This window comes from Aythya fuligula, chromosome 20 (genome assembly GCF_009819795.1).
Source record: "Aythya fuligula isolate bAytFul2 chromosome 20, bAytFul2.pri, whole genome shotgun sequence".
NCBI classification, from domain to species: Eukaryota; Metazoa; Chordata; class Aves; order Anseriformes; family Anatidae; genus Aythya; species Aythya fuligula.
The window spans coordinates 7,050,339-7,064,253 of record NC_045578.1 but is presented as its reverse complement, the minus strand read 5'-3'; the positions used below and the strand labels follow the sequence as shown (position 1 = coordinate 7,064,253).

The window sequence follows — 13,915 nt, the reverse complement described above, 5'->3', positions numbered from 1 at the left end:
TCTGGAGTCCTTTGAAGCCTGTCTTCGAGCCAGTTCCCTATATTAAAAATAAATTCTTCCAAGCCACCAATAAAATGTCAGCTGTGATTAAAGCCTGACTCCTCGGTTCGAGAGTTGTCTCCTCAGCGCCGTGAGGTCGCTCTGAGTCAGCGGCTGCCAGCACCGTTACTCCGGGGAGCAGGGGCAGAGCCTCCAGTTCGCAGTCATCCTTTAAACGCTTTCACTGCGCCTTAAATTGCTTTGCAGTGTGCTGGAAGAAATGCAAACTGTAGGGCCTCTTGGGCACAGAACTCCTCTTTCAGGCACCTCCAACCTCGAAAAGGAGCCCTCGGTGTTAATGCAGAAGTTGGATTTGTGGTAGGGATGGTTTTACTTTGTATATGTTAAAGAACGGGGAGGGGGAAGCTGTGCTGGAGGCATATGCTTTCGACCATATTCTGATGAAATAAAATTAAGGGAAGGGCTCTGTGTTTTGTGTGATGTCCTGCAGAGCAGAAATAAAGCCTGATAGGGCTTTCTGGACAGAGAAGCTTTATTATTTTAATTTCTTAAAATAACACACAGGTATTAAGGCTACAACTACAAGCCCTGAGAAGCTACGCAATCCTATTTTAAGGATGGGCTATGCACCCTGTTTATTCATTTTGTGGCTATTGTAAGTCTTTAATTACACGATTTTCTTTTGCCGCTCTCCCCCCTTGGTTGCTGTAGGGCACACCACCAACACCTGGAGCTATTTCATCACCCTGAGCACCCCCACACAGGGCTGTGACCTCGGCTGACACATTTTAGTGTCCCCCATCCCTCTCCTTACCCCTTAAACCCCCCTGCATCTGACACCCCTTCTGCTTTCCGGGGGGGCTCCGTTGAACCAGCCCCGAGCCCTGCCACACAGGGGATGCTCCAACGGGCTTGGGACCCCCGAGGAAACCCCCAGCAGAAGCTCCACACCCCTTCTCCTCCTCACCCCATCCTCAGGAAGGCGGCGAGCACCCGCGTGTGGGATCCCCTTTTCCCTCCATCCTCCCCCCCGCTCCCACCCAGGCCCTTTGGGGCCGCTCCCCGCCCCATCCCCGCTCCCAAATCCCACATCCCCGATCCTAAATCCTGCACTGAGCGGCTCGGGGGAGGCAGCACCGCCCCGAGCCGTGGGGCCGGGCTCTCCCCTCCATATTTTTTGACCTCCCCCCCCCGGGGTTTTTCCCTTCCCTTTCCGCCGGTCGGGGCGGGGCGCGGGGCGGGCGCTGCCAGTCCCTCCGCCGCCTCCCCCCGCGCCAAGCCGCGTCCCAGCCGCCGGAGCCTGCACGGCCTCAAAAAATATATTTTATTTTATTTTTTTTAAAAAAAAAGGAAAACACAGCGAGAGGAAAAAAAATATCATCAAAAAGGCACGGCACAGCCCCGGCTGCTCCCTCCCTCCAAAAAAAAAAAAAAAGAGAAAAAAAGAGAAAAAAAAAAAAAAAAGGCAGCGCCGGCAGCGAGCTGAGCCAGCCCCCTCCCCATGGAGGAGCAGCCCCCTCCCCACCACCACCACCACCACCATTACTACTACTACAGCCACCACCGCCCGCACAGCCCCTACCTGCCGCCGCCCGACGGCCGAGCCCAGCCCAAGCCGCCGCTCCACAAGCACCCGCAGCACCAGGAGGCGCCGAAGCGGAGAACAGGTCCGGGGGCTGAGGGGAAGGGGGGGAGGAGGTCGGGACGGGGCCGGTGACCTTCGCGGGGTGGCGGCGGGGCCTTCCTCATCCTTCCTCATCCTCCTCCTCACCCTCCTCCTCCTCCTCCCCCGGCCCGGCTGGAAGCTTCTCCGCCGCGCTGGGGCCGCTTCCTGTCCGCCATGTTGGAGCCGGCGCGGCTGAGGGAGCCGCGGGGCCGGCGGCAGCGCCGGGCACGTGTGGGGCCGGCCCCGGGGCCGTGCGGGGAGGGGAAGGGAGGAAAAAAAAATAATAAAAATAAAAAATAAGGGAGCGAGGAGGCGGTTGGGGATGAAGAAGGAGAAGAAGGGGGTGAAGGGGGTGAAGAGGGGGGGGGGGGGGGGGAGGCCGCCCCGTGTGGAAAAGTGATGAGCGTGCAAATCAATGAGTCACGGAAAGCGCAGGGCGGCGGCCTCCCTCCCTCCTCAGCCTCCTCTCCTCAGCCTCCTTCCCTCTTCAGCCTCCTTCTCTCCTCAGCCCCCTTCCCTCCCTGCCTCCCTCCTTCCCTCCCTCCTTCCCTCCTCAGCCTCCTGCCCCGGCCTCCTCCAGCCGCAGCCCCGTGAGGAGCCCGATGTTGGGGGAACCCCCCCATCCCCCTCGTGGGGAGGCCTCCTCCTGTTAAAACACGACCTCACCCCCCCCTAACACACATATACACACTGCCTGTTCTGCTAATAAATAAAAATAAAAATAAAAGCGGCCGGGGGTGCGGCGGGTCGGGAGGCAGCGCGGGGTGGGATGAGGAGTCGCGGTGCCATGTGCGTGGGGGGGGTTGTTTTGGTTTGATTTTTTTTTTGGTGGGGTTTTTATGTTTTTTTATGTCCCCCCCTCCATACACATACTCCTTGAAATCTTCACTTCCATCAGCGGGGAGCTCAGAGGCCCTGGGGCAGCTCCCTCCTGCCCAGGAGCCCCACAGGTAGCGGGGGGGCTCCCCACACGCTGCCCCCCGACACCCCTTCCTCTTGGCTCCTCACCTCCTTCCCACGTCCTCCTCACCCCCCAAAATTTGGGTCGCTGCCCCCCTTGGCTCCAGGCCGGAGCCAGCCACCCCAAACATTGATTTGGGGCAAAACTCAGCCGAGTTGGGAAACCTTGAAAACTGGGACTTGAAACTGCTGACACGCTGACTTGGTGAAATGGATTTTTTTTCTTCATTTTTGTTCTTTTTGCTCCTCGTCCGCAGTGGTCTCGTGACCGCGCATATTGTTTTGTTTCGTTAGCTGGTGGTGTCAGGAGCCCCGAGTCGCGCAAGGTCAGCTGCACCACGTTACTCCTGAGCGGGCTTCCCCTGCTCTCTGCTAGGGAATATTTAATTTTTAGCCCTCGACTCAGCTGAGAGTCCCGCCCTGCTCGTTTTCTCTGGGATGAAGTATTTATGGGCCCTGTTCCGAGCAGCGCCTTTGGAAGTTGCAGTGGAAGTTGTGGTGGTTGGAGATACTCGAGTGTAGTAAAACCCTTTTTGATCCCTCTCGGCAAACGGGGCCGTGGAATTTCTGTAAAGATCCCCTACAAGGATTCCCGTGTTCCCGAGTCGCGCAGAGCTTGAGCAGTTACATCTGCCGCGCATCTGAGGCTCCAGGATGTGAGGATAACAATGATTTTTTTAGTATAGCTGCATAATTCAGCAGCAGCGGTGACAACAAAAACATTCTTTTCCAAGCTGGAGTCCTGCCCGCTCTCGGGCCTGGGGGACGCGTGGTGCTCTGTGCCGGCTCGAGGAAGGCGAGGTGGTTCGGTCTGGGCTTTCTGCTCCGTTTAAATCATGACCTCAAGACCTTGAGAGCCTTCAGGCCCAGAATTGAAGTCCAGAAGCAAAATGGGGAGATGAGATAACAGCATGGTGCCCCGCTTTGGTGGGCTGGAGCCCTCACGAGCGCTTCCCTGGGATGTTCTTGGTGGGCTGGAGGCCGGTGGCGGTGCTCGGGGGACGCGGTGCTTCCCGGTTCCCTCGCCTGCTCCGAGCACGTGTAGGGAGGTGCCGGTTGGAAATGACAGAGGAAATGCTGCCACCTTGTCCTCCCTCCAGCTTCCAGCCGGACTCGCACGTGTCCTTCGGAAGGCGGCTTGTTGTCTCTTCTAGAGGTGGCGCTTGGAGGAAGGTGGGAGGGGGGGGTTGCTGGTGTCACAGGCCTGTGAGAGGACAGAGGCCGTGGAGCTGGCTCACAGGGTAGATGCCGAATTTCAAGGAATTTTGGAGCGAAGGCAGCAGGGCCCTCTCTCTTGAAGCATCCTGGGAATTTCCTCTGCGTGACCTGGAAATGGCAGCTGATGAAATAGCTCGCCAGGTTGCAAGGGGGTTTCAGTACAGCGTATTTTCCTTGTGCAGCGTTCAGGAGTCTCTTTGCTTTATTTTGTTACCCGTGTTAAACACCACACTGCTGTTGGGTGAGAGCCGATAGCTGCTGGTGCCTTCTGCTGAACTTTTCCTTAGCTTCCAGCAAATAAGGATGTATTTTCATGTATCGGAGAGCAGACAAAGTTTTCCTATTTTAAAACATCTGCTCGGTGAAACTGTATATGTTCGGGGCTGATTACAGCTTTTTGCAATCAGAAGTGTAACGATTCCCGTTCTAATTCTTGCTTTTTGTTGTCTTTGGCTTTCTTCTAGGCTATGGAGAGCTAAATGGTAACGCAGGGGAACGAGAAGTGTCGCTGAAGGGCCTGTGCTCTGATGAAACCACCAACCCAGGATCCAGGGTACCCAATGGCAGCCAGCAACTCGTAGACACTAATGTGACCCCAAAGCAGACCGTTAAGGCCGGTGCTTTGGGGAAAGCCGGAATCAAAACCAAGAACTTCGTTCAGAAAAATAGCATGGACAAAAAGAATGAGAAGTCCTACGAAAACAAGCTTAGAGAAAGTCAGTCCTCAGAGAAGCCAGAGGGAGTGTCTGTCCCAAACGGCGTGGTAACCAATAACTCCAGCTACATCACCAATGGCTACGTAGGCAAGGGGGCCGATAACGATGGTAGTGGCTCTGAGAGTGGATATACTACGCCGAAGAAACGGAAAGGCAGGCGCAACAGTGCCAAGGGTTGTGAGAACTTGAATCTAGTACAGGACAAAATAATGCAACAGGAGGTCAGCACGCCGACCTTAAAACAGGAACTTGAGAGTTTCAAGCCTGATTATAGTGAACAAAAGGGGAACCGAATCGAAAATACTAAGCCCGTTTGGAAATACGAGGCTGGGGCTGGTGGAGCAGGCCGAGGAAAGCCTGGGCTTGGGGATGTACAGCGAAAAAACTCTGATGCCAAACCTGGGATTAGCAGCAAGAAGTTTGATGACCGGCCCAAAGGGAAGCATGCTTCGTCAGCTACGTCTAAAGAGGACTCATGGACCTTATTTAAGCCACCCCCAGTTTTTCCAGTGGACAATAGCAGTGCTAAAATTGTTCCCAAAATAAGTTATGCAAGTAAAGTTAAAGAAAACCTCAACAAAGCAGCTCAAACCCCATCCACGTCATCGTCGTCGTCTTCGTCATCTGCCGGGGAAACTCAGGCCCAAACATCAAGTCGACTGTCCCAAGTCCCCATGTCTGCTATGAAATCTGTTACTTCTGCTAGCTTTTCAAACGGGCCAATTTTAGCAGGGACTGATGGAAATGTATATTCTCCAGGGACCCAGCCACTGCTCACAACTGCTGCTAGTACTGTAACATCAACCTCTTCTGAGTCAGTACCCCAGGACATAAGTACAGCTTCGACAGCTCTCGAACAAAAGAAATCTAGCCTTTTTATCTACCCTTCAAATATGCAAACTGTGCTTCTGGGTACAGCGCAAGTCGACTTCCCATCGCAGACAAATCAGCAGAACCTGGGAGATATCTTCCAGAACCAGTGGGGCTTGTCGTTCATAAACGAGCCCAGCGCTGGCCCCGAAACTGTTGTGGGGAAACCTGCGGATAATCAGTTAATGGAAGTGACATTTCAAGGGGAATATCCTGCCACTTTGGTTTCACAGTGTGCTGAAATCATTCCCTCAGGAACTGAACAACCTGTGTTTCCTAAGGCTTACGAGCTGGATAAACGGACTAGCCCTCCAATTCTTAGCGCTATTCTTAAGCCTGGGACTGCTGTCGAGGGTGGTGTCGTAGCTTTGGAGTCGCATCACGCCGGTGAGCTGCAAAAGGCAGACACCGGTAGCCAAGGTGCTTTAGTGTTTCTTTCAAAAGACTATGAAGTAGAGAATCCTCTGGCCTCTCCCACGAACAATTTGTTAGCCTCCGCCAAAGAACAGGGGTACCAGAGAGGCCTAGAAAGGAAAGATAGCTGGGGTTCTTTTGACCTGAGTGCTGCTGTTAAATATCACACTAAAGGTAATGGCTTAACGCGCTGCCTAAGGGCATTCTCTGTTCTTCTTTTTCCTTTTTATTTTCCTTTGAAGTGCAATGCAATATTATAACGCGGTGTATTTCTTACAGCAGTTCTGATTGTTTTAGAAATGGGCTTTCTGCTTGCATATGTCTAATGGCAATAACGGTTTGGGAAAATTCCTGTAAAAGTTATTTAGCTTCTGTTAGCAGCTCGTTCCTCTATTCCAATGGACAAGCGTAAGTGATGTCGCTAGGGGTAATGGCTAGCTATTAGCATGTTTTGCATTTTAATTCCTATGGAACCAGCAGGTCTTCCTGTCCTTCTTGGCACTGGGAGGCGTTCGGTGTGTAGGTTCACCTGCCCTGTTCCAGCTTTACCAGCTTTCCTGTTACCAAGAGGACTTCGTGGTCTGTGCTTGCACCTCTTCCACCAAAGTGTTGCAGCTTCTCCCCTGGGCAGATCTGGCCATGAAATCGTGGCTTTAAGGAAAGGAAAATGATTCCTGTGCATCTCTGGCTCCTCACAGTGTGATTTTTTTATTTTATTTTATTTTATTTTATTTTTTTTAATTTCCATTTTTCAGCACCACCCCTACATTTTTCTCTATCCTTCTTAAATATTATGGCAACAGCAAGACACATCTCTGTGTATCATCTCTTCTGCAAGCTGCAGATTGAATTTTCCTGTTCTCTTTGTAGGCCAAATCTTTCAGATGATTTTATTGCTTTCATGGAGTCCTTTGTAGTCTGGCTCTTTTTTATTAAAACCTGAAATGACTGAAGCACGATACGGGTGCGCAGAGCTGGGAGTGAGCAGAGCAAAGGCTGTAGGACAGCTTGCTCTCTGCTTTACCTCTGGTCTCAGCCCCAAAAGCTCAGAGGTCTCTCCTAGGCCTGACTCGGTGCTAGGAGGAGCTGAGATGCCCTTTTGGCACGGTGTTTTCTCCCCCTCTGGCAAACACAGGGACCTTTTCTGTTCTCCTCCACATTGCCTGTCCCTGAATCCCCCTGCCCCGAGGGTGAAGAAGGCAATCACCCATTTTGTGGGGACGCTTTGACGTGTGTACATGGGTAATATCTCAGCCCCTCTGCAGAGGGGTTAGTGTTTGGGTGGCTTTGGCAAACTTGTGTTTTGACCCACACGAAGTTGTGAAGTTACCTCTTTATAAACTCCTTGTCTAAAACACAGAATCGTAGATAGCTTCCTTCAGTAATAGTAAGCCCGGTCACTTAAAAACAATTCATTTTTCGATAGATTTTTATCTGGGTCTTATTCCTCCACCCTCTGCTCGGTCTATTCCAGCTTTAGTGCAAGCTTTCTGTACTCAATTCTTGTCTGCCCGCAGCCTGAATTTAATTTTCTCATCAGAAATGGGGTGCCACAAGCCTAGCGTGGTGTAGAAGGGAAGTCCTGGGCAAATCCTCTTAAGTTTGCAAATGTTTCTAACATTTAAATTTGTCTCCCTTTGTCAGCCTGGACTTTCTTGTACAAAAGTAACCTTGTACAGCCTCAGCAAGGCTCCTCGGCTCTCCCTTTCTCACCAGCTGCGAGAAAGACAGACCCCAGTAAAACAATAGTACCAACAGGAAAATAAAGACCACTCCCTTCCCATGTCCTCTTAAGGAGGTGTTAACTTCAAAGTCTGGCTGAGTTCAGTCTTTCTGAACTCTGAGGTTAATTGCATTCAGCGGCAAGAGCAGACACCTCAATCGCTACTTTTAAAGCTCTGCTTTCTGCTCCTTCCTCTCCTGGGCAGGCGTCCCCACGTGGGCCTTGCTCTGGGCAGCCAGAGCGAGCACCTTGGTGCTCGGATGTCCTAGGAAGACGGGGCTCCTGCCCTGCCACTCCTCTGTGCCTAATTATTTTGCAGGCTGTGTCTGTGCCAGCTGCAGGGGGTTGTTTAGGGGCACAGGATCACGGGGGTGCCAGTAGTGCGGTGGCAGGGTGCTCCGAGCAGCCTGAGTTCCTTTTTCTCTGCAGTCTGCAGGTGCTATTGTGGGTGTACCAAGCAGAGATCAGTCTAGGGCTTAGTACGTTTTCTGCAGTGATGCTGGACGTTGTGTTTTGGGGTTTGCTGGAGGCTGTTGTGGTGAGTTTAGTGCAAGTGGTGTTGGAGGAACAGCGTTCTCCCTGCCCTGTGCACGATGGAAAACCCCGGTGCCACCGTCCTGCAGTCAGACCGTGTTCGTGCCCTCCTCTGTCACACCAGATCAGAAATTATTTGGCAAACGGAGCTGCTGGGGAGCAGTTTGTGGGGCAGCAGTGGTTGATACCCACACGGTTCTCCATTTATCCTGGGTTATTTTCCTGGGGTCCCAGCCGGGAGCCAGCCAGTCCCTCTGCAGGGGGAAAGAAGCAGCTCTGTGCCCGGGCAGGCGTTCAGGTGTCGTGGGTAGCTGGGTCCTCGGCTTGTTTGGTTTGGAGTTAGAGAGGCCGGTGAACTCCTCCCTCTTCAGATCAATCTGTTTGCCTTTGAGCAAAGTCTCCATTGATCTCGGGATCTGCCCTGCCTGCGGGGTTATGGCCACAGAGACACGATTGCGGGGCAAGGACGGGGACGAGCTCGGGGCACCTGCCCTGGTGCGTTCCCTGCCCTGAGCTCCACGAGCAGTAAATCCAGCGCAGGCAGCACGTGGAGAGAGAGTGAGACGGGGAGATAGCAGCGAGGGCTGGGCTTTAGGACAAGCAGCCTCGAGGCTTTAGGACAAGTGCCTCGACGTGCAGCGATCCTCCTGCCTGCCTGCCAGACGTGGGTGCCAGCAGCGAGGTCCTGGCCGAGGAAGTTGAGCTCCTTTATGCACCCGGGTTGCCTTTTCCCTGCAGGTCGGGGTGCTGGGAATGTTCTGGCAGGGCTGCTCCTGTTCTTGGATGCTTTTCATGTTGCTTCCTGTCCGCTCCCGCTCCGTGCTGTTGCTTCCCTTTTATTTTATTTTATTTTATTTTATTTTTTTTTTATAAGGGCAGAGAGTTTCCCCTGGTCATCCGACCTGCTTGGGTGTAAAACGTGATCCCCAACCGGGCTGCCTGGGTTGGCAGCACGCTCGTGGCAGTGCCTGAGACACTCGCTGCTGCCGTGTGGGATTTAGCAAGGTGGAGCTGAGTTACTTACACGCCGGTGGGTTACGCTGTCTGGTTGGAGCCAGGATTGTGAGCTTTGTGGGGGAGGCTGTGAGGACCAGGAAGGAGGGATGCTCTCACTCAGGGGCTTTATTCCCTCTTGGGTCAGAACCAAACCGTATCTCAGTGTGGCATTGCCAAAACCCTCATTATTTTGAGGCTGGGACTGGTCCTCACAGGTGGTTTGGTCCTTGAGAAGAGGAGCCTGGGAGTATCTCAGCTTCATTTCCGCTGAAATCAACACCTTCCCCTTGCTTTACTCCTCCAGATAGCTGGATGAAACATTTCATTCTGTAATTTTTGTCAAGGCTTTGCAGAATTTCTCTGTTTGGGGCAGGCTGAGGGTGCCCACGGCTCGGAGCAGGCTCCGTCCGGCAGCTCTTGTGCTTGGGGGCTCGCTGGCATCCCGCTCACGAGCTGAGGAGAGGGTAAGCGAGGTCTTAAGGTAGCAAAGACCACGTAGGTGGAGGAGAGAGGAACCTGCAGCAGTTTTCCTCTGCTGCCTTGCCCCTCAGTTCCTGCCTGCGCTGCCGCTTTGTTCCTTCGCGGCGTCTCGGCCGCGCCGCGGCTCCGCTCGCATGAAGAAGCAGAAGAGCGGCGTGGAAAATAGAGCGAGGCAGCGTGGGCCAGCAAGGAGCTCGCCGGGATGGGGAACTGGGTCAGGAGAAACGGCAGAGCTGTGAATTCAGCAGATCTCGTCCTTTGCATCAGGAAAGAGGGTGGGGGGAGCCGTGGTTTTCCCTCTGCCTCGGTGGGAAGGGGCTAGGGCTCAGTCTGTGGGCTGTGGGGCAGAAGCTGATTTAATTCTTCAACTCTCTGCTTTTTCCACGTGGCAGGAACCGCTGCCCAGTGGTATAGTGATGAGTCTCTGCAGCATCAAATTTTTAATTTTTCCTTTATTTCCTGAACAATCCCTGAACATAATCATCGCGTCCTGCGGAGCCATCAAACACGGATGCTCTTTCTGTGTTATTTTCTTTTCTAGCTGTTCAATTTAGGGACGATTGTCACTTTGTGTTAGGTTTATAGGAGCAGAGAACATCGCACAGTGCAGAGACTTTTGTTTGCAGGGGCATTCTCTCTAGCAAGGGAAATGTGTATAAAAGTGCCCGTCTTAACGAGATACCACGTAAAGACTTCTTCCCCTCCAAGGTTACGTACCCATCCTGCTGTAAAGTTTATTGCCCCACGAGGAGCCTCAGTGCAATTCACCAGAGTGCCTTGGTCTGCTCCTGACATCAAAGCCCTCCCGGCAGCCCCCTGGTTTATTGGCAGTGCCCACGAGCGGCTCCTTTACCCGCAGCTCGATTGTGAAAGCCCTGGAGGAGAGGTTGGACACGGCTTTGGAGGTGACCTCGTTCGGCCCCCGGCTCGGAGCAGGGCCGGCTTTGAAGCCAGGTTGTGCAAGGGTTTGTGGATGGCAGTTATTTATTTACCTGCAGCTCGTGCTGCTGGCAGGCGGCGTCAGGAGTGTCGGGAAGATTGGGTATCATGGTCGGCTTGCTTGTGCTGCTCGGTGTGGTATGTGGGTCAGGCTGAGCACCTGCCAGCCCCTGCATCCACACATTTAGGGTGTACGGGGTGCTTCACACCACCCTCTCCCCTACTGCTCCTTCTGAAGAAGTAAAGAAAGGTTGTTTGGAGTCTGGAGAGGGTTGTTTGGTTGGTTGTTTTTCATTAGATTGCAGAATCTTGATACTTGAAGTTGTTTGGTGGTGGTGTTCTGCTAGAAACTCCCCATATTTCACTGTCAGGCACATCCACATTAAGCAGTTCCTTCTGGTGCTGTCTGACAGAGCTTGTAGGACTGACTGGAAGCGCAGAAGGAAGCACCTCTGGCAGTAAGATGCCACACGGGCAATGCTTCAGCCTCCGCCTCGGGTTCGGTGCTCCGACGTGGAGGAGCCGGCGACGTGCCAGAGCAGTTTTCTGCCCCCTGCCTTTGGGGAAAGCTGTGAAAATTGATGCTTTTTGGTGGTTAGGAAACGATGCGTCTGACTTCACGGTGAATGGAAAACCCGATTCTGCTGGAGGGGATTTCGGTAGCTGGCTTGCTTCATTTCTGGGCCTCCTCGGGGTGAGGGAGCTCTCGTCCCAGTGGTTCGGGTTCCTCGGTGAAAGTAAAGCACTGCTGCTATTGTGAGGCCAAAATAACAGGCCTTGTAACGTTGGGTCAGGGCCTTCCTTACAAAAGGCTTAATTGTGCCGAGAGGACAGGTCATATTTATGTACATGCAATTTCCTGCCCCGGGGAGCTCGAGGTTGTAGGGAACAAAAGCCGAAGGGCCGCAAGCCAGGGGTTTTGTAGCCTTTTCTCATCATCTTTCCCTCGTGTGCTTTACCTGTTGCTTGTGTTGCAGCCACGCGAGGCGTTGTGTTGTTCAATAACCTGTTGCCTTCTCCGCTCCCACCTGTCGCGGCCGTGCTCCCCTCTGGCAGAAGGGAGGCTTTACAGATCGCTCCTGCAGCGCGTGCTCCTCCTCGCTGCTCTTTTCCATAATGATGCCTCTTAATCTTGGGCGCAGGGTGCAGTTAGCGTCTTCATAAATATGCCAGCTCATAAATGCAACCTGCGAGCGGCTGGCTATAGTTATTTTGAATAGGTCTCTAAAGACCTGCTGTGACTTAATTTTTTAGGGGCTTAATTTAAATGGAGCAGCCTTCTGTCGCTTCTTAATGCGAACGAGGAGGACGTTTAACTTTCTTGTTACTCCGTAGGTAAACAGGGGAAGGCACGTGCTCTTCCAGTGAGGTCTGGGGGCGTTGGGTTGGTTTTTGTGCCGTGGTGGCAAACTGGGGAGAGAGCCACACGCCCCTGGAGCATCGCTCCCTGGTCTCTGCTGGTGCTGTTTGGCAGTGGCCTTGGAGCAGCCTGGGCACTGAGGGCTTTGATAGGAGCATGCTGTAAGCCACGAGGAAGTCTGTCCAGCACTTCTTGTATCATGCACGTAACGTGTTGGCTCATGAAAACCATCTCTGCAGGCTCCTTGTTGAAGCTGCAAGGCGTAAAGCATCACTGGAGGCAGAGCTGTAAATCCTCTAAGTCCTACAGACTGCAATGTGTAGGACTAGGGGCTGGTGGTGACATCTCTAACTCAGGGTTTGGTTGCCTGATGCCTCCAGCCGTGGTACAGCTGTCTCGATGCCTTTTGTCACCAGATCTCTGCAGTCCTGAGCTGTGTCGGGTGGGCTTTGTCCGATAGCCCCAGTGGGTCACTTACGGTGTCGTACCATGCTCCAGTAATTAAAGCCTGTTTGGGATTGTCTGTAAGTACCACCTAGATGCACCTAGTAACAATGGTCTTCTCATTTTGTCTTTGCAGAAATGGAGTCGATTTGGAATTTGCAGAAGCAAGGTAAGGATGCTGGGAATAACAAGCAAACCCAGTCGCTCTGTCCTGCTCTGACCTCTGGGATGGGTCTTGAGAGCCGGCCGTGCCGGTGTCTGGAGACGCTCGAGATTTTTGGCATTTGCTGTTTGTATCTCCTTGGGTTTATCTGTGCTGGGATCTCTGAAAGCCAGGCCAGCAAGCTGTACCGTGGCTGTGGGAGGCTCTGAGTGAAGCAGAGCACCTGAAAGAAAAACAGAGCCAGTCTGGATTTCATGAGTCTTGCGCATGTGCATGTCGTAATTGTTCTATTTTTCTGGTGCTGGGCGTCACACCCAAGATTAAGCTTTAGATTCGGGTGCCTCCCCCCCCATTTCAGTTGTGACCACAGTGTGGGGAGAGCGTTATGTGGGGCCTTGTGCTTCCCATGGTGTTGCTGCACGTGATGCAACGAGGGCAGCAAGTGCAGCTCTGCACAGAGCTGGCGACCTGCCTTTAATTGCACCTCTTTTTGGGGTGGGAGGCTTTTGGTAACAGCTGAGGATCTTGCAGGTCCGTTGGGAATATCTTCAGCCACGGGTTCTGGAAGTAGCTTGCCAAAAACTTAGGATTTTGCTTTCTTTCCAGATCCCAAAAGGATAATCACCTACGATGAAGCCATGGATCACCCGGATCAATGAAGGTAGCAAGACAAGACTGCCTGTTATAACCTTTCTGCAGCACTCGTGCTGTTCGTGGGGGACAAAAGGCTTTTATGCTCCTTCTAAATCTTCAGTGCAGCAGAGGAACCATAACTAGAATCACAGGATAATATATACAAATATATAATATAGTTATTTAAAAATGGCGACTGAAAGTAATTAGACTTCTTAAGGAATCTGAAAATTTATTTCAACGAGACTACACACGTGATTATTTAATCTCCGGTACTGAATAGATTTTTTTTTTCTTTTTTTGTTCTGTTTTGTTTTTGTTTAAAGAGTGAATGCAAGTGATTAACAAACACAGACTCGATTTACAAGCCCAGTTCTAAAGTTCCTGCTGTCGTCTGCATGGGCAACAGCAACCCACTGGAGAGGCATTTCCACTTGACAAGGTCTCTGTTTCTTGTTCTGTGACTGTAGTGACACACTAATCACAGGGAAATCAGGATGATTCACCATCCTTCATCTCCCCTTTCCCTTCCACCTCCCCCCCTTTTTTTTTTCCTGTTTTGTTTTCCATTGAATGCTGGAGAAACACCTTGAAGTTTGCAGAGTTTCTTTTTTTTTTTTTTTTTTCCAGAGAATTATAACATATTTTTGCCAGGAGTAAAGCAGCCAGTCCTATTTTGGGAAAATTGTCTTAAAGCATCGTTCTTCTGGGGGAAAGATGGTAATACTGCAGTTCTAGGATGCATGGTGAAGTCACACAGTTGACCTGGCTCCGGTTACACGTTGGACTATTGCAACTG

The 13,915-nt window shown here is 52.2% G+C and overlaps 1 protein-coding gene across 1 annotated transcript; it reads left to right on the top strand.

Annotated features, from left to right (window-relative positions):
* The first annotated feature begins 1,492 nt into the window (after positions 1-1,492).
* NUFIP2 (nuclear FMR1 interacting protein 2) lies at positions 1,493-13,712 on the top strand. The gene is made up of 4 exons (XM_032201056.1): positions 1,493-1,667; positions 4,309-6,018; positions 12,457-12,489; positions 13,090-13,712. Exons 1-4 carry the CDS (start codon positions 1,502-1,504, stop codon positions 13,140-13,142), a joined length of 1,962 nt encoding a protein of 653 aa, XP_032056947.1. The 5' UTR covers positions 1,493-1,501; the 3' UTR covers positions 13,143-13,712.
* Positions 13,713-13,915: the final 203 nt, after the last annotated feature.